Source organism: Tympanuchus pallidicinctus, unplaced genomic scaffold (assembly GCF_026119805.1).
Source record: "Tympanuchus pallidicinctus isolate F22 unplaced genomic scaffold, pur_lepc_1.0 scaffold6, whole genome shotgun sequence".
Lineage (NCBI taxonomy): Eukaryota > Metazoa > Chordata > Aves > Galliformes > Phasianidae > Tympanuchus > Tympanuchus pallidicinctus.
In genome coordinates, this window is record NW_026294780.1 from 41,554,384 (window position 1) to 41,574,803 (window position 20,420).

The 20,420-nt window shown below is 36.5% G+C and overlaps 2 protein-coding genes across 4 annotated transcripts in view; one reads left to right on the plus strand and one right to left on the minus strand.

Moving 5' to 3' along the window:
• The window catches only part of NAA16 (N-alpha-acetyltransferase 16, NatA auxiliary subunit), a 366,631-nt gene that overhangs the window by 208,346 nt on the left and 137,865 nt on the right, over nucleotides 1-20,420 (plus strand). The window lies entirely within an intron of this gene.
• The window catches only part of VWA8 (von Willebrand factor A domain containing 8), a 174,965-nt gene that overhangs the window by 96,594 nt on the left and 57,951 nt on the right, over nucleotides 1-20,420 (minus strand). For all 3 annotated transcript variants that reach the window (XM_052705551.1, XM_052705550.1, XM_052705552.1), the window contains 8 exons: nucleotides 19,593-19,753; nucleotides 18,865-18,978; nucleotides 11,299-11,467; nucleotides 10,881-10,958; nucleotides 7,333-7,448; nucleotides 6,507-6,613; nucleotides 5,058-5,164; nucleotides 1,929-2,000 (listed from right to left, as the gene is read on the minus strand). In XM_052705551.1, coding sequence (XP_052561511.1) covers nucleotides 1,929-2,000; nucleotides 5,058-5,164; nucleotides 6,507-6,613; nucleotides 7,333-7,448; nucleotides 10,881-10,958; nucleotides 11,299-11,467; nucleotides 18,865-18,978; nucleotides 19,593-19,753 — 924 coding nt within the window. The remainder of the gene's footprint in view (nucleotides 1-1,928; nucleotides 2,001-5,057; nucleotides 5,165-6,506; nucleotides 6,614-7,332; nucleotides 7,449-10,880; nucleotides 10,959-11,298; nucleotides 11,468-18,864; nucleotides 18,979-19,592; nucleotides 19,754-20,420) is intronic.

A 20,420-nucleotide genomic window follows, 5' to 3' on the forward strand; every position in this document is an offset into this window, starting at 1 on the left:
CAGGACTCACTGCTATGACAGAACCTCTTCAATTTATGAGATCAGTTATCTGAACAGCTCGTACTACAAATTACAGCAAAAGACTAAGGTCAAATAAAATACTTCTATTTTGTTTAACATAAGGTTAAGTGTTTTAGTACTTCAGGGTTATAAAATACTTCAGAAGTGAGAAGGCTGCGAGCCTTCTCTCCCCAGAAAGTCAGAAACTCTTTAAAATGATGAATATTTCATTTGGTCTCTTCAAGACAGCCGATGTTTTACTTCGCTTAGGACCATTAAAGGTGAAGCACCCAGCATCTCTCTCTTGACACAACCTCTAGATGCGAGATTTTTGAGATACGTCTCTGGCAAATATTACATGTAAAACTTCAAAAATATATTTCACCACTGTTACTTAACAATTTTTTTCCATATAACCAATTATGCATGAGTATAATTTATCTCCTCATGGCCAAAAAACAGAAATTCAAGATATCAAGTAAAGACCTACTGTAGACCAAACTGTACGATGTCCATTAGAAAAAAAAATTCACAACAAAACAGCCTGAAAGTTTTTCTTGATAATAAGAATAAGTAGTTCACTCTGCCCCACGAAGCCCAGAGAATGGCTGCAACGTAACAGCTATATGGTAACAGCCACGTAAACAGTCACTGCAAAGAATAAGTAACCTTTACTAAACAGGATTCTTGTGGTTGCCTACTTGTTGCTTTGAGAGCAATAAATAGCTGCTTACTCTCAGCTAAGGAAGAAACTGCTTCATACTTGCTTTGAGAAACTATGGATGGTCTCATTCACACTCAGACTTCAGAGTCTCTCAGGAAGCAATATCAGAAGCTATATTTAAAGCATTGGCATTTCCTTTTATCAGAAACTATTCCACAGCTGAAAATTCTTATCTATTCACTGTGTTTCCCAAGGACCCAAAGAAACCTGTTTGCTTGTACATTAAATTGAAGCACGTTCCAGGCAGTATCCAAAATAACCAGCGTAAACATTTAGTAAAACCCTTATTTTGCATAATGTATTAAAGATACAAAACCCTGGGCCATATACTCTTCAAGGACTACATGTGAATAAAGTAGTTTGCTTGTGAAGTTGAACTCCTAAAGATTTGCTAATGCCCAAAAATTGTCTTCAATTTCTCCTTGGTTTCATTAAAGAAAAGTAGTCCTTAATATACATCTGTATGGCAACTGTTGAGTCACGGCCTGAACCACTGATTGAGGCAACGACTGAGTCAGCCCTGGAAGCACAGGTGAAGACAAGAATCATAGAATCATAGAATCATAGAATCACCAAGGTTGGAAAAGACCTAAAAGATCACCCAGTCCAACCGTTCACCTATTCCCAATAGCTCCCACTAAACCATGTCCCTCAACACAACATCCAGCCTTTCCTTGAACACCCCCAGGCTCGGTGACTCCACCACCTCCCTGGGCAGTCCATTCCAGTGCCTGACCACCCTTTCTGAAAAGTAATACTTCCTAATGTTCATCAACAAAAACATGCAAAATAAAGTGGATCTGTACCTCTTTCAAGAAGACTAATATTTTGAAATCAATAAGTAAAATTTTAATACAACTTATTTGTTCATTTCTTGTCCTCTACTGAAACATCTTAAAAGAGAAGTATGATGCATGGGCATCAAGGGTAGAGAATGCAGCTGATTGAAGATTTCAGTGGTATTGATGTTACGTGTAACTACTAAGATGTTATCTTTCCACTGCAATAACAATGTAGAAAAATATCCCCAATGTTAGAAGTCTTTACTCCACCAATACGTGCACATCAGTAGATGAAGAACCAAAACTGGGTAAATTACCTTAGCAGTACCAATAGGTGCAATTTCAACAAAGCAAAACAAAGATTTGATTTCATTATTAAATAACAAGTCTGTCCTATGCATTATAAGAAACATTTAACTCACCTGATTGCCAACTAAAAGAAGATGTTCTCCCAGCAGAAAGTCTTTTAGCATATCTTCCATTACCATCATGTGCTAGAGAAAGAAAAACATGATTTTCACTCCTGTTTTTACACTATCTAGTTTATGTATTCACTAATAACAGAAGTACACAGAACTACCAGCATCTAGGCCATGTTTTATTGAACACTGTACTTAGAACTACTCACTTTATAGCAAGAGTCTCTCAATCAATAATAGCAGAGGCAATTTAGCTGACTAAAACAATGAAACACAATCACTAACTTCACTTATGTATTTCCTTTGCTCCAATTGATTCTGGGTGTTTGATTTCCCTAAATTTACATTACTCTCAGTATTCATTCATCATGCCTTTCCTTCTTAGCGTAGATGAATGTTTATATATATATATATATATATCATATATATATATATAATATACATATATTAAATATATGTAAATATATTTAAACATAAACATATATATATAATAATATGTTTATTATATATATAATGCAGTGCATAAGAACTTCTGTTCACACACATAGGACAACTTTCCAGCAACACTACTAGGAGGAAGTAAAATGTATCCTGGTAGAACAGTATAGAAACAAAACACAGGGAGAATGTGTTCACTTATAAACATGGCTGGTTTTTCATTTGTTTGCTTTTTTACATTAAACACCAGGTCTAAATTGGTAACAAATACACTTTCCTACTGTAATTAAGCTTTAATTTCAAAGAAAATAATAATAGGATAATATGAAAACACAAGCTCAAGTTTATGTTTCTAATAACATCTAAAGTAGATTGCCTAGATGAAGAAAAAGAATATGATGTGTATTTTACACACACGTCCAGTATTGCAAAAGGTAACACAAATGATACAAAATTCAACCACATCATGCTCCTCACGAATAATTTGTTTAAAAGGATCCAAAGGATTTATGGATTATGTGGCAATGTTGACTACTTTACTCTAGCAATAGTCTTGTATATTTCTCCACTGTACCTAGTGAAAATAGGTCATCTGAAAGTAGGTCAGACAAGCTACTTAGAGGAATGAATGTTTGTCTTTAGATTAAACATATATAGAAACAAAGTTTTTCACAATATTGTTCTATCTCTAGTACTTAATTTTGGGAGAAAAAAACAAAAACAAAAAAGAAACAAACCACAGTACCTCACAGGTAATTTCTGACTATATAGAAATATACCATTTATAACTGTGTGAAAGATATTTTAAATGTCCAAATCTCTCCAGACGGAGGCTGGGGGCAGGGGGAAGAAATTCATGTAAACAGCTTAATACAACAAAATCCTAACCAGGCATGTCGAAGGACTAATGAATACCCCATGCATAATTCAAGGGAAGACCTGAAGGCAAATCATTTAGTGGTTACATTTTTTTATTATTATTATTTGGCTGCTAAAGCTGAGTACTTCCTTCTGATGTATTCTATTTTTATCCCAAATTGGACAGATATGCACACATTCTAGTTTCCATGCAGAACTGCTTTTCTGCAAGAGATGCTACATATTGATTTTTTTCTTTATGAGGACCAAAATTTACATTGTATTAAAATGCATACATACGTTTCAGATACAATATTTACATGAAGAAGAAGACACAACAATATTGTATGAACTTAATCCAAGCTCCACAGAGCCTGGAGACTCAAATCTATCGTATCACCTAAAAATCATTAACGTGATGCTGCCACTTGTGGACAGAGAGCAATGTGCTGTGGTAATGTTGAATTCCACTGGGACACTTACAAGTATCTAAAGGGCAGGTGTCGAGAGAATTGGGCCAAGCTCTTTTTAGTGGTGCTCAGTCACAGCACAGGAGGCAACTGACACAAACTGGAACCCAGGAAGTTCCATCTGAACATGAGAAACACTTTCCTTACTTTGAAGGTGACAGAGCACCTGGAACAGGCCTTCCAGGGAATTGTGGTGTCTCCTTCTCTGGAGATATTCAAAACCCACCTGGATTCTTTCCTGTGGAACCTGCTTAAGCAGGAGGCTGGTCTCAATGACTTCCAGACTTCCCCCCAATCCCTACAATTCTGTGATAATATCTGCTCACAGTTGTGCACGTTTTTATGCAGTGTGTTCAACTGTAATTACTGAAACTACATGCAAGAAGATGGAAAAAGCAATGCAGATACAAATCCTAGAAATGGCAACACAGAACCAGTTCTCACATGAAATGTTACTGGGGAAGTTGAAGATGACTGTGATCTGTCCTCCCAGTCATCACCTTCAGTAGGTGACAATCATGTAGTAGAAAGGATAGCCTTTCTGGACAGAAATTCCAACCAGAAAAAGATGAAAAAAATAGAACAAGAGAAGAGAGAAAAATAAATTCACAAAGGCAGGAGGCCCACACCAAGATCCTGAAAGAAAAACATTTCACAAGCTCAGTGAAATACTACAGTATCTCACACCAGCTACCAGGGTTCCAACAGTCACCCAGAGGGTAATTCTCCGGTTAAAGATACACTTGTCTGAGAATTTTGAGGTCTCTGTGCTAGATAACAAAAACAGCTGCAGTACACCTACCCCTGTAAAAGGAAGGTGGGAGGGGTGGAAAAACAAACAAACAAAAACAAGTCACCAAGCCCTTTCCTGTAATTGTCCACACTAATTGCTCTTACTCTTTGCTACCATGAATTAATTACTGCCAATAACAGTAACAACTAACTAAATAACTAATTAATAACTCAAGTTCTATAAAATAAATATTTTTATCTATATATTATTCTGTAAAATAAAAATAATGATTAACTAATGGCTGATTAATAATACTAATTACTCATCATCTAGCTTCTCAAACTTAACAGTGTTAAGGCTGTCAACCTGCAAAGCTTCCCCAGGAAAAAATTCTCTGTAAAACCCTCTTTCAAGATGAGTAATCAAGCCACTGGATTTCTTTAGGAGAGGAGGTGGTGGACCAGGTTGTCCAGAGAAGCATCAAATCACTACAGAAAAATTTTTAGTCTAAAGAAACTATTTCAAAACTCGAACCTTAAAATTGAGTTAACGTTTTATGTCATATTTGAGAACATGTACATTAATAAACATGTAACAAACTTTGTGCAAGAGAAGCCAGAGAATTCTACTTACTTGAGCATTTTCATAGAACAAAACATCAGGCACTTTCATTTTCTCACTTGGGTTATAAACTGGCATAGTCACAGATCCTATTTTCAGAATCCCATTGTTTATTTCACCTGGACATTTTTCAGGAAACAAAGAAGCACATGCATTACTTAGAGCATCCTCTAAGCGATCAATTCCCAATGCTTACAAGTGAAGATGTGCAAATTTTAAAAGGCTGTGGGTTGCTCTAAATAATTCCTACCTCAACAAAGTGAATACTTGAAAGAGTGTTTTTTAACATGTGATTGTTCTATATTGACTTTGACTTCTTACAATAAAATTTCAAAGACGTCTACTACAATAAATGACAAATAATTGATCTTACGTAAAAATATCATACAGAACATTAGGAGCAGTGACAGTTGCCTTGTTCTGTTGTTGGAATATCATTAACACTATCAGACCACATTTCCTTATCCCCCAAGGTTTCTCATTCTCTTCTTATTTTCTATCCCTGCCCCACTGGGGCTATGGTGTGGACAGGAGTGAGAGCTGAAGCTGAGAGTCGCTGCTGACTTTTCTCTTGAGTTACTTCTTTTGATAAAATTTGTGAATGCCAAAAACGTTAGCGAAAACTTGCTGAATTTACACTTGGAGGTATAACTTTCCACTACAGCTTGAAAAAGAAAAAAGTAAAAATTTCCTACATTAAAAGAACCATATATTCCTTCTCAGGAAAATAACAGCTAAGTGTAAATAATAAAATGATATGAATCTCTCTTTTCTGCCTTCTTCAAAATTATTTGTCCCTAATTTCTTAATCTGGCTGGGTTGGAACGTGAACAGTTTCTGGGCAGATACTTTTATTTGTTCTCCTATTATCATATATGGTTCTACCTTTATTTTTTTCCTGCATGTTTCACAAAGGGGAACAGTGAAACACAATGCATCAGGATGAAAAAAAAAAAAAGGTAAGCAGGTAGCATCATGCAAGTGGTAGTAATTCTAGTTTATTTTATAAATAAGTTTTTACATATATAAAAATACATGCAATGCAAATACAAATAAAATAATGCTTGCATGATTTATATTATGATGTAATACTATGTATTCAACCATACATGTGTGTATACATATGTAGGTGTTCATGCACTATTTACATGTATTCTCCACATAGTATTATTTTTATTTCAGCAGTCATACATACCCAAACATGTGCAAATCCGTACACCTATGCAGTCACTGCAGTCATTCAGGCTTTGGAAACCCTCAAACAAAATTCCATGAGCAGGGAGTGCAGCAGACATTACAAAATACCAACACACTAAGAGCATCAGTACATCCTGACAGAACAAAGCCAAAGGGATGTAACTGAAGCAAACTACGTTTAGTTGTGAAGTCATTTAGTTCAGCCTTAAATGGAGAACCATCTAAGTAACATAAATAAAAGGACAAAAGATGACACAAACTTACAACTGTAATCCTTCTCCTCTAGTTTCTTTATGTTATCCGGATTTGCTTCAATCCCAGAATCCTGTAGATTTTTATGTAAAGCCAATCTGGCAAGGTTTGGTAAAAATCTAAATAAAGAAATAAATAGGCAGGTTATTTCTTTAGGAAGTTTTCTTTAACATCTTCTGTATTTTCACAACATAAAATCAGTATGAAGCTTTACTTGTATCTCCAAACATTGAACCTCTATGGCCTTAATGCTCAATCTTCAGCGTTCCACCTGAAGGAGAGAAGTTCAACTTCTCCCATAGGTAACTAACTACACTAATAGTTGCACACTGCTTATGAAAGGGTTCAGTGTTACAGAATATTGCAACAGAGATGCAAAGAGGAGTGAAGTAGAGCTGGAAGTCTGTAATCTTTTTCCACTGCCATTAACAGATGCAATATAGAAACAATGTTCAGTAGCAAGAACTTCTCTTGATGCTGTTCTCTCAGAGCTTTGGTCCTCAAGTGAAAGAAAAAAAACCAACAAAACCATACCATTTTTAGAACTGAAATCAAAGTTTCATCAAACAAGACATTAATAGAATTCTGTTTTGAGTGCTTTGAGACAGCGAAGTTATGTTGATAATGGTGACAAAATTTATACGATGTCATTAAACACCATCATAAAGATAAGAAAACACTACAAAGCCATTTCTACTCACCTCCTATATTTAAAAATAACAGAGAAACTATTCTGAAGAAATTAATAGCACTAATTATAGAAATGCACTAACAGATATCTTGCATGCTAGCAATAGACCGATAAACTCTTGAACTTCTACCAAACTAGCACTTCTACCTGGAAAGGCAGGCTTTATTAACAGCATAGTAAAGGCTTTCATCTGGATGTTGTGACAGTCGACGACAAATTCGCAATAGCTGTCGAGTAGATAAAGATGAAGCCAGGGACTGTGCCTGTCAAAAAATACAAGGTAGCTTAATTACTTGATCTCTGAGACTTCAACTGAACAAGTCAGGAAAAAAGCGTAATCCAAAAGCAATTATTTCAACTTTTCTCCTAATTCACAAGTGCTTTCTGCCTCCTGTAATGGCTGGTGCTATTGCATTTGCAATTTTTTAATTCTTTGTTTGTTGCAGTACTTCACTGTCATGAAAATTATGTCATCTAAAGATGTGCTTTATGATTTCACTTGATAAGCAACAGAAAGAAAAAATATGCTGATCTTAATTTTCTGTGCTACATAAAACCAAATACTACAGAGTACTAATAACAAGCAGGTTAGCCATTGTAAAAGGATTGATGTTGTAAAATCTAGTCTTCTTTTCACAAACTGAATATGAGCTCCACATGTAATGCTTTGGCAAAAGAGACTGGCAGGATTCACAGATGTACAAAAAACAACAGTGGGCAGAAGTAAGGAGATTGTATCACCTCTGTGCATGCATTTGGGCAGGCTATTACTGGAACACTGTGTCCCTTTCTGCTGTCCACATGTTAAAGTAAATGCTAAAAACTGCACATAATTGAGTGAAGAGTTACAGAAGTGATTCAATGCTTGTGAAGGCCAACCTAGAACAAACACAGCATCACTGAAAAATAAACAAACAAACAGAGCCCCCCAAATAAGTGGCTATGTATTTAGATAGAGATAAAAATATCAAGCAAGAAATCATTCTATAATTACCATCTACTGGATGAAGGTATCTAATACAAACAGGTTCCCTGTTTTATCAAGAAGCACACAACAATGAGTGTGATCTGATAAGTTGTATCATACTTTGCCTGTGTTAAATGAAATGTTGTAATAAGGTAATTTCAAAACATTTTAATTTGGGTCATATAAATGATTTCTGACTATAACATAATTCTTCAACTGGTAAAAAAATTCTGAAGTTTGCCAACGAGGAAAAAGTAGAAAAAAAAACCCAGAGTGTTAGGAATTGCAGAATCTTTTTTCTCTCCTAATAACTTTCAAGCATGAGAAATGTCAAATCATCAACTCTTTCCTCTGGAAAACTAATTTCAACAAACAGATGTTATCTTGGGGGGAAGGAAAAAAGAACAGTTCTATGAGGTTGTACGTATTCCTCTCAAATGCTGAGAAGGCAAAGGGTAGTATTTTTTAGCTTAGCAATGAGCAAAAGTGGTTTGGATTGGGCTAAGTGCTAATACTGCTACACCTGATCCTGCTGTTTTCATTGATGGAAGACTGTGAAGCATCTTCTGAATCATCACGGTATACCACTCAGCATTACAAAGATGGTGTCATACATGAGGGCTTTTCTAGTGCTATCTCAAGATCTACTCATCAGTGAGAGGAGTGAGTGCTGTATCTGCTATTTCAGCTCACTAGCCATAACTCTTACAGCCTCTGGATATCATATTCCATCTGGTAAAGTACTCTAAAACAGCTGAAATGTTCTCAACCAAAGTAATTTTCTTAAGGAAAGCAATCCTCATGCCTCACAACCAAAAGGACTGCATTGATACATACTGGCAACAGAGAATACTAACGCAGTACTTTATCCATTGCACTAGGTGGGAAGAAGGAGGCAACTCTTGCCTCCTATTTCACACCTAGACAAGTCCGATCTCCAAGGGCACAGGCAGTTTAAAGTCAAAATGGTATAACAAACAAAACAGCATATCGGTCCATAGAGGAGAAACCGTGTTGTATCCTCTGTATATTTGCAACTGGGAACTTAAGATCTTGACTAAAATCTCCTCTTTCCTTCTTACCTGCGACAGCTGTAAACTCAGAAGTAGGCTACTGTCTTTGTAATATATATCTATGAGGCATCTAATTCAACAGGATCTAGACTGTGGTCTCTAGGTTCTATTGTAAATCAAACAAACAATTGCAATGATGCAGAACACAACCACAAGCTGAATATTCTACAGGTATTCTATTGTTCACAAAAATCACTCTAAACAATGGTTAATATGCCAAGATAATCTCTGGCTGAGGATTACTTACTCAGGCAACTCTATATATAGCCTGACATACCTTAGGCAAACATTTCTGCTCTGCACACAGGCATGCTATTCCTGACATGTCGAATGTCACTGCTCATCTACAAGAAACTTCCCTCAGTCTGCACTATGACTCACATCTTATCCAACATCATGTATTTCATTTAGATATTTCACAATGCTACAGATATCCACTCATTTGAAAATGACTATTATAATGTTCTATTCAAGCATGGTATGTATCCAAATACATTACAAATGATGTATTTATCAGTCTGCAGTTGTCAAAGATTAGTTGTAGGGAGCTAAATACATATTAGCAACAACACTGTTCCAACACTGTAAATAGAATTCAGCCTTTTTACTCCTTTTTTTCTTGTTTTTAATCTCAGAACAGCACAAAGGCCTTTCAACAACCCTCAACTTCCTATACAGAAATGCTGTGAAACTATTGCCCATGTCAAAATGATGAAAATTAAGAGCAGATTACATTTGCACATCAGTTGAACTAGGGATTCCACCAAAAATGTTTTGCATTATTTACATTAAAAACATCTAGAGTGTTAGTTGCCATAGCAATGATTCCTTCTACTTTTCACCAACATTTGACTATCTTTTTAAAAGAATTTTGTGCTTACTATGTCTGCAGAACTTATTTTTCTTGATAAGACTACTTCAACAGAAGAGCCTGTAGCAGTAACACAGCTAAAAATTCTGTAGCTTTCCCTTTCCATTCCTAATCTTTGCTGTTGCCCGCTAGCATTTTATAATGTCTGGAGAAGGCTGCGGGGTGACCTCACTGCAGCCTTTCAGCACCTAAAGGGAGCCTATAAACAGGAGGGGAGTCAACTCTTTACAAGGGTAGATAATGGCAGGACAAGGGGAAATGATTTTAAGTTGAAGATTTAGGTTAGATATCAGGGGGAAGTTCTTTACTATGAGAGTGGTGAGGTGCTGGAACAGGCTGCCCAGAGACGTTGTGGATGCCCCATCCTTGGAGGTGTTCAAGGCCAGGTTGGATGGGGCCCTGAGCAGCCTGGTCTAGTATTACATATGGAGGTTGGTGGCCCTGCATACAGCAAGGGGGTTGGAACTTGATGATGCTTGAGGCCCCTTTCAATCCAGACCATTATATGGCTTGGTAGTTTACACTGCCCCTGAAATTTGGCCAATTTCCTGAAAGCTTTACTTAGTCAGATTTTAACAACATGCAACAAAAATCAAAGAAACTACAGTATATGGTGCAGTAATTACCAGTAATCACTTCCTGGGATTAGTTTTTCAATCAGGCAGCCTCTAAAATCACACCAATGCTTGCTTAGTATGCCTTAGCCAGCCTCTCTGAAAACAAAGTGTCATAGTAGAAAGCAGATTTGAAATAAACAAAAAACAAACCAAGAAAACTGACTCACTGTGGTGTCATTTGTCTCCCGAAGCTTATGTGTTAATGACAGCAACTGCTCCACAGCAACACTGGGTACATTTGGAATCTGCTTGAAACAAAAATAGTATTAATCTGAATGCAAGACAGATTGAAGTTCCATATACAGCCACACATGTACAGCTACACACAGGTACATTGCGTATATGGTTGCTCCACATCACTGAAAAAGAAATACAGTTTTGACATTGTTTTTTTTTATTATGTCATCATTTAATATCATAAGAATGCAAATTTATTCTAATACCATTAAGAGACAAACAAGTTTTGAAAATGAAGTTTCATTTGTGCTACATTCAAACATCATCAGGAATAGCAAAATATTTTCATATTTTTTTTAAAAAAAAATCAATAAACAATTACCAGCCTAAAATATTGAACATACTTACCATTTCTTTAATAACTTGAATTTCTTCATTCTTGCTTAAAGATCGAACATGATGAAAAAGAAACAGTGTCAGAAACTCTGGACCAAGCCACTGTTGGGTACTACTTCCAATGACAGGAGGTTCTGCTAGGACGACTATTCTGAATGAGGGGTGGATAGGAAAGATAGACCTACCAAAAAAGGTTTCAAAAATGCATTATCTGCAGTGAATATCACATTCATTTTTTCATACTAGATGAAAAAAAAATTATATTACTGTATCATATCACAATACCTACTCAGATATTTGCAATGCAACTTTATTAAAAAAGACAAAAACTGCATAATATGACTTGCACTTACATAAATTGCTCCTCATTTTTCACACCGAGAATGGCATCCATTTCTCATCTGCAATATGACCCACATGCCTCAAGATGAGCAAACACCAGCAGGTAAGCTATTGTTTACTGGTCTGTATGTTTTGAAAGGACACATCTCACCAATTAGACAGATTTTTAGAAGTGCTTTACCTAAAGCAGTATGTCTAACAGGCGAATCAAGGAGGGAGCAGGATCTACTGGTCCTGCAGTTCCTCTATTAGATTGACAGAAAGGATGACACTGTGGAGATTGGCCTAGATAATGCCAAGAGCTGGATTTAGCACCACTGATGTTTTCTGCAGCCTCTGCAAAATCACCTAGTCTCTAAGGATGGGATTAATGCACCTAACTTCATAATACCCCTGAAAGTTAGTTATACTTCATACCTTGACTCATTTTCAAGTCACCATGGGGGAAAACAGGTCCCTTTAATGGCTGCTTAAGACTTAGAAGAGTTTAATAAACACCCCACTGAGTCTTTCAATCCAAGCATCCAGCTAGAAGTTCCTTCTCTGATAGTAGCAGCTGCAGATGCTTCCTGGGGAAGGTACATAAGCCATTCTCAAGACTTATGTGAGAGATTGCTATCATCAGCCTATTTCCCTCACCTTCTCCCAGTACTTACAATCATTCATTCAAGGGATGCAAGGGCTTATCCTTATTGGCTTTGATGTCTCTTTATCCAAAACTTTGTCTAATCTCTTTCTGAACTACATCATCCTATCTGCCTCTGCAGCTTCATGTATCAAGACATCCACTATTCACTGTATAAAGTTCATATTGCAGGATTTGGCGAAAAAGTCTTAAATGCCTGTGTATTTCACTCCACTGCAGATAACAGAAGCTTACTGTGACCAATACAAGCTTAAATACAGAACTTCTAGATGCATGTGTTACAACAGTAGAAGGGCATTGCCTCTGTCTTGGGTGGTTTTGCCTTCTTCACATCTTTTGTCTATCTTACCTATATAACATCATCACATCTCTGGATTTGGAATGCACCGGTACTCATTGAACAGCACAACTACACAGTTTCTAGAGGTAACAGACAGAAGAGTTGGATACAAAAGCTAGTCAAATTATGCAAGAATTGTTCTCAACAACTTTTCAGTACATTTATTAAAACAGCAGATGTTAATTTGGAAAAAGAAGTGAAATTGAAATAGCTTATACTGTTAGATATGCCTGTTATCATGTGTGATTTATAAGTCAGAAAATCTGAAATCAGAACATTTGGATACCAGTGGGAAAATGACAGCATAAGTAAGAAAATCTGAAGACAGAATATGACCATTAAACACAAATTATCAAAACTAACTGTGTGGTTGGCACAGTAAAACTGTGACACACCACAGTGATTGTAGCAAACAGACTCTTGATCAAAGGTAAACACAGGGGGTGGGCATGAGTTATTCTTAGCTGAAAGCCAGAAGCCTAGGAGCTACTCCCTGACTGATAAAAATAGAAATAGATGTCTGAAAACATCATATGAAAGAGGAACCAATGGTAATGTCACTGTCACTAAGCATAAATGAAAATCAGGGAACATTAGCAAACATTATCATAAAAGAAAATGTTTCCTTTACTCCCATTACTAAGGAGAAAAACAACCGCCCTTCCATAATCACCTGAATTCCAAGGACTAATTCCAGTCCTTCTGTAACACAAGAGAAGCTGGAGGTGGATAACTGGGGCAAGTTAACATCAGTATGCCAGCTAGAAATTACTGATGTATCTTCTAGACTTCTCGATCCTCTAGACAACCTCCTTTAAAGGTTGTGAATGCTCTCTTCCTGGAAGCACTCAAGGCCAGGCTGGATGGGGCTTTGAGCAACCTGGTCTAGAAGAAGGTGTCCCTGCATATAGCAGGGGGTTGGAACCAGATGATCTTAAAAGTTCCTTCCAACACAAATCATTCTATGATTCTGTGACTTGGACAGATTACAACACCTCTGCTGTAGTTTTCCAGTTCCTAAACATGAATAAAAAACTATATGGCTACTTCAGAAGCCCATTGTTTGGAATGATGTTTGAAATATTAAAAAATGTCAAGCTAAGTGTATTATTAAAACAAATGCCACACATGACATGAGCCTGCAATGCTGAGAAAGTTCCCAGTTTCCATGTTAGCAACTGATGAGCTTCTATGTTATTCTGAGGTATTACAGAGCAGGTGTCTAAAGGAATACAATACAGAGATACTACATGGAGTTACACTTTATGAAACAGAGATCTTTGACATCTTGTATTCTTTGCAGACAAATGCCAAATAAATGCATTTTGCTAAAAACATGACATTCAAACACAGTGGGAAGATTTGGTGCTGTCAGATTAGTGGAGAGAATCCCCATTCCTTTCTCTTTCTATTAAATGTTCACTGACAACAGAGCCAGAGAGCACTCTCTTGTACTAATGTCTACATCCTTTTGACATCAGTGCTTAATTCCAACCAAGGATTACCAGCACCGTCTTTGTCAAGAGGATCAGAATGCAGTCTGCTCAGGGTGATTTTAGGGAAAGATTTTCCTTTTATCAACACATGGTTCAAAGCAACTGAAGCTTAATAAAGTTTAATAAATGAAGTTTAATAAACAAATAAACAAACAAACAAATAAATAAATAAAATGCAGAATTGCATTCCTAATGCTACTCTGCAAAACCAAACTGGGCTTGGTTCTCTTTCCCTGTAGCATGGCTTCATAAATCCCACTTTCCATCAAAATTTTATGAGTTGGGAATTGTTATAATATTAGGACCACAAATGACCTATTTTTTCTTTCCTAGCAGTTTTTACTGAATTTCACAATATTCTCAATTTAGCAAATTACTGTATCTATAAATCCACCAAGCTGAAAAAAGAAAACAGCAAATAGAAAAATTTTCACTGTTGCAAAATTCATTTTCTGCCACATTTTATATTTCTCTCATCTATCTGTTACCTTTCAACCTAATCATGTGGAAAATCATCCACAGTCTGCAAGGCATTAAACCTGTGCATGCATGAGTAACTTCTAGCTTCTGAACAATCCTACTACATACATCCTTCTAGATTATCTTCTAATAGAAACTTTTCTGCTCACCATACCCAATACTTATCATGTATGTGTGAACACTGCGGAGTATATCCACTCCAACAGGTTAGAAGAATGCCTGTTAAAATAAACCAGCACTTCACTGCTTGTAAAAGCCATACTTTCCCAGAATCTTCAGGTGTTTCAAATCCTCTTACAGACTAAAGAAAGAATACAGAATTATCAGCTCATTGGTTAAGAGCAGCACTCCTTTTATCTATCATGAAATAGTATTTTGTAAATGGAATTTGTAAACAGAATTTAGATGAAAATCTGAATTCTAGTCATCTAGAGAAAAGCATGATCACTTGCCCTTTTAGATTACAAAAGATATGCTCCATCTGGAGATCTACACCCAAGTCTAGGGCACCCAGATCAAGAAAGCTGTGGAGCTGGGGTCCAGAGGAGGCCATGAAGATTATCAGAGGACTGGAACAACATTACTTTGAAGACAGGCTGAAGAAACAGCTTGTTCTGTCTGGAGTAGAGAAGGCTGCAGAGACCCTCACTGCAGCCTTCTAATGCTTAAATGGAGCTTATAAACAGAAGGGAAATCAACTTTCTAATGGGTAGATTGTGACAGGACAAGGGGAAATGGTTTTAAATTAAAAGAGGAAAGATTTACATTGTCAGGGGGAAATTTTTCACTGAGAGCACGCTGAGACACTGACATAAACTGCCCAGAGAGGTTGTGGGTGCTCCATCCCTGGAGCTGTTCAAGATCAGGTTGGATGAGGCTCTGGGTATCATGACCTAGTGCCTGGTTTAGTGGTTGGCAACTCTGCCTGCAGCAGGCATGTTGGAACTGGATGATCTTTAAGGTTCCTTTCAACCCAAGCTATTCTACAATTCTATAATATGATTATATATATATTTTATATGTATCTTACAACAGCACCTGTCCACCTCATTAGTGAGTTTTAAATGAAGGCAATACAGAGGAACAGTTAGGGATTTTTTTTTATTATTTCATGAATGACTAGAAGCACTGCAGAAGAAACTTCAAGCCACATTTTGAATAGTCACTACAATCAAGAACACTCATGAACAAAAGCTGACCATGACTTAAAAAAAAAAAAAGAAAGAAAGAAAAAGAGAGAATATCTACCTCATCTACTTGGTTTTTCCTGAAGACAGGAATAAGCTATCAGTTCTTCTTCATCACAGCTGCCTTCTAGTCTCCATCTCATGTTCTTATTCACATTCTGAAGACAGTCATGCCCTCTCCCAGTCTAATAATTTCCTAATGAAGCATTTGTTTCTTCCCTTCAAATTCTGGTCCTTCAGAAATATTCCTTTTTATCTTGTTCTTTCATCTCCCTTCAGATACTTCATTCAGGCCCCATTTGACTGCTTAGAGACTTAAAACTGTCATGTGCTTCCCACTGCATCACTGATATGCCTCTCAATATGTGCTTTCCTCTTCTACCATTTCCCATAAGAACTACATTAATATGTGAGATTGGGTAGATAATTAAAAGGCTAAGAACAAAGCAAAAATTTAATTTCACTAACTGTATAATATGAATCTTAGGTTCCAATTTAATGTATATTGATTTCCAATATACAAATGAAAACTGAAGCCTCGGAATTAGTGAGATTTAGGAGAAAAAAAAAAAGATAAAAAGAAAATAAAATAATCCTGTTTTAAATAAAACTTGAACCTGCTTTCTATAGGGAACTTTCCTTTTGGAAAACTAACAGTAGCCTTCACATGTCACTCAGCAAATACCAGATTAAGTCCCTGCAGAAATAAGAATGCGTATTCTGCAGGCCTTTCAAAGAGCAACTACACTGAAATTACTTTAGCTAAACTCAGAAAATCAGAATAAATGAAGCTCAATGCCTGGCTTTATTTAGACATGATTTAGAAGCAAGAGTTGTCCTAGATGATCTGCTAAAATAAAACTCAAGGTACAGTGTACTATGTGCTCCCTTCACAAAACAGTCTATGCAGGTGAATGATGGACGGCTCGCATCTACACTGTGATTAAATCAGCTGTCAGTAGTGAGATAACATTGGATGAGAAGCTGTCTGGAAAGAACACCTAGTTCTGCATAGCCATTCTGCAACACTGTAAGGTACTGGAGATTACAGTGACAGGTCACTGCTGTTGAAAAGGAAGACTAACAGTGAGGAAAGCAGTACTGGAATCAAAGAACAACTAGTGACATAATAGCTGGGAGACAGTGAAAGGTAAACCAAAAAGTTCAAGATGAGGACCTGGAACATCTCCAGCATCTCAAGGGGTAACCAAAACAGCACCCTGTGAACAGATGAGTGGCCCACTGACACTGAAGAAGATCATATAAAAACCAAAGAAGCTAGCAGATTTTTATACTAATTTACCTTAACTTCCTCTGACTGAGCCAATACAGCAAAAAGCTGAAATAGGGCTAGATTGAACATTTCACCCAGAAGGTGGATGTCTCAGCCCTTCCTCACAAAGTAGCAAGGATTTTCAGTTGTAACAAAGGTGGTGCTAAATGATCACAATGAGCTTCCAGATATGAGAGAACCCATGTAGTGGGATTTTTTTGTTTACTTTTTATAAGATCAAACATTGGTCAGGATTGTTGTAAGAGACACCCTTCATTTAGGGTAAAAGCCATTGTCAATCAAGTAGAACATTCAGTGCTTAATAAGCTCTCTATTGCAAAATATTGAAGTGGCTAGATGAAAGCCATGCATTGTGATCTGAAGGCAAAAGAGACACTCTTCTGAGGAAAACCAAAAAAGACTTTTGGTGCTTCCAAAGCAGTCAAAAGCAGGGCAACATGATTAACTAGATTTTATACTGAAGTACAAAATTGAATGTGAAGTCAGAATACAATCTAAGATAGATCCTTGGAGCTTCTTTGCCTCTCTTCTCAAATTCTGGGCTTAAAATATTTACAAAATCCTTACAAGCATTTCTTTGTTCTTTACTCAGACAATATAAATGCAGGAAATGCCCATCTAGCTGGCTGTATTGACTCAACAGCCAATTAGCAACAACCACTCTTAGACTACATCTTATTTAAGATGTAGTCTTAAATCTCTTAAGATCTTATATTTACTTACATAAGTAAATGCTATAAAAGGCTTAAAATTAAGCCTTTTTAACAACAAAAATGGTGGTGTAGTATTTTAGATAAAAAGCGAACTAGAAAAAAACAACAAAGAAAACCAGATGAACAACTTTCTGAAAGTATAAACTATGAAGGAGGTTAAAGGAAAAACAAAAAGAACAAACAAAAACCATATTTAGCAAGACCACTGAGAGAAAGAGGAGTGGTACATATGAAGAGGTGGCACATTGCATCCCTACCAGAACTGAGGTCTCTCTCAAAGTTTAGAAACACACACATCCTGCAGTGCAAGTCTCAGCATAAACATGAGACATTTGACATCTAAGTTCAAATGTCTTCAGAGAGATTAGATCTATTTGAGATAAACAGCATGTTTAGTTCTTTATACATGGCTTATTTAATATATAACTGCATATTAAATTGTGTTTGTCTTGGAGCACACTCAACAATACATCTTCTGCTAATTACAATTTATCAGCAGTGTTTGACCACCCATCATGTACAGTCAGCAGTGAATGAGAAAAATGCTACGAGTTGCAGAATGTTTCTAACAGACAAGTGGAAGTGAATAAACAAAAAGAATAAGCAAAATGGATCCCAACCTATCCTTCCGATTTCCTGCTCCATATCAGTTGGAAATTAAAAAAACAGCTCTCTAGATAATGAAGAAAAAGAAAGTAGCAAGTCATATTAAATTTCAATATGGCTTTATTTTTGTTTAAGATGGTCTTAATAAATTCTTCCAAAATTAAGTATGACTCACATATCTGTGCCTTTATGCATGCACCATTTATCTTCAATTTCTTACTCCTTCATGTTAAAGTTATTTAATGATTTTCTTTTAGCTTAAGCATTCTGAACAGGATATAATTTTCTCATTCAATAAAAAGAAAAAAAACCATGAGGAAATTGATGATTAAAATACATTCTCCTGATGATTAAAAGGTATCAGTTTAAGAGGGAAGCACTTTTGCATGATATCTTCACAATAAAATAAAGGAGATTAGGTGCTTTACAGGATGAAATAGTGTTTGCATTCTGAAGTCATAGTGGACACTTTACCTTTCCTGTAGTTTCTCATCAGGGATCTTCAATTCTTCTTTTAAGTTCTGATACCTATCCTCCCTTAATAATCTGGTGCCGTCATAAAGGGTCAATTCTCTGTCATGTATCAGCCTGTTTGAAAATAAAAATAAGCAAACTTTATGTAGCTTTTGATTTCTTTTTGCAGTACTTATTTCAACTAACACTTTCCTTTTAAAAAGCTGTCTCAGTCAACACAGTCCATTGGAAAAAGTTACAGCACTCTAAGATGCATCCAGGTGTGAAGGTTATGCAATTTGCCCAAGTAAATAGTTTCAGCATAAAGACACTTAGCCAAGCTACTTACTTTTAATAGAAAATAATGAGAATTATTTAAACTATTTTCTGGCATTTTCTATTTTCAGATCATTGTTCAAACATTACTAATGTATTATTAGTATGTAAATTATTATGTAAATTTACAGTAAAATCTAGTTCATTCTTTAGGCTTACACACTGTCTTTACAAAGAACTGAAATTTCCTGTGCTATTAAAGACTTCTAAGGAACTTGAAAGAATTGCTTCTGCTTTCAAGTATGTAAAGACAGAACGATACATGTTCCACAGAGCTTCAACATTCAGCTTGATCTTCACAGCACTGTTGAAGTTACAAAGTCATATTCACCAGAAAAACCTTAATTTATCAGTACATACGTGCCCAGCAAACAGATCACACGCACACTACCCAGCTGTGCTCATAAGCTGACCTTTGCAATACAGCTAGAGTGCCAGGGTTAATTCGATGAATGCCATCAAGAATAACAAGTTTTCCTTCCAGGGCCGCAGTAACAAGTGGCGATGGTCTCCACGCAGTGTCCCCATTAGGAAGAGTATACCTCTGCTGCAGCAGGTCTCTAGCTGTCATGTCCTGTAAGTGTCAATTCATCAGAATTGAGTTCTGCTGCATTTTATTCATCTACAAGTATCTGCTTTCTCCTTAGAAAACTCCATTCTGTTTTTCCTGGGGCTACAACCAAAGAGGATTAGCAGCAATTTTTCACTTACTTTTTGAAAGAGGGCTGCTCTGAAAGTAATGCCTCCTATTTTATTATGTTGCCCCATGACACCAGAGGCGGATGTTGGTGGTACAGCAGTAGAGATTAAAGCTTCTCACCCAAATTCTGTCAGAGTTGTTGCTGTGTGGCAGATAGCAGCTGTGAGATGGTCTGACAAAGTGGCGTCTGACATGGAAGTACATATGAAGCAAAGGTGTGTCACTGAATCCCTTCATGTGGAAAAAATGGCACCCACTGACATTCACTGATGCTTGTTGAACATTTATAGAGACCAAACAGTAGATGTCAGCACAGTGAGGCATTGGCTGGTACATTTCTGCTAACAGTGGGGACTATTTTGAAAAACAGAGTTTTGTAGTTGAGAGTTTGCTCTATCAAATAGTATTGTATTCTTTGCATCTATTGTAGTTTCCACGAAAATAGATAGGAGGCATCGCTCTTGGAGCAACCTTTAAATAACACCCACATGGACAGGCACTGTGCCATACAGCCTAGGTAAGTACCAGACTTGCCAGTATA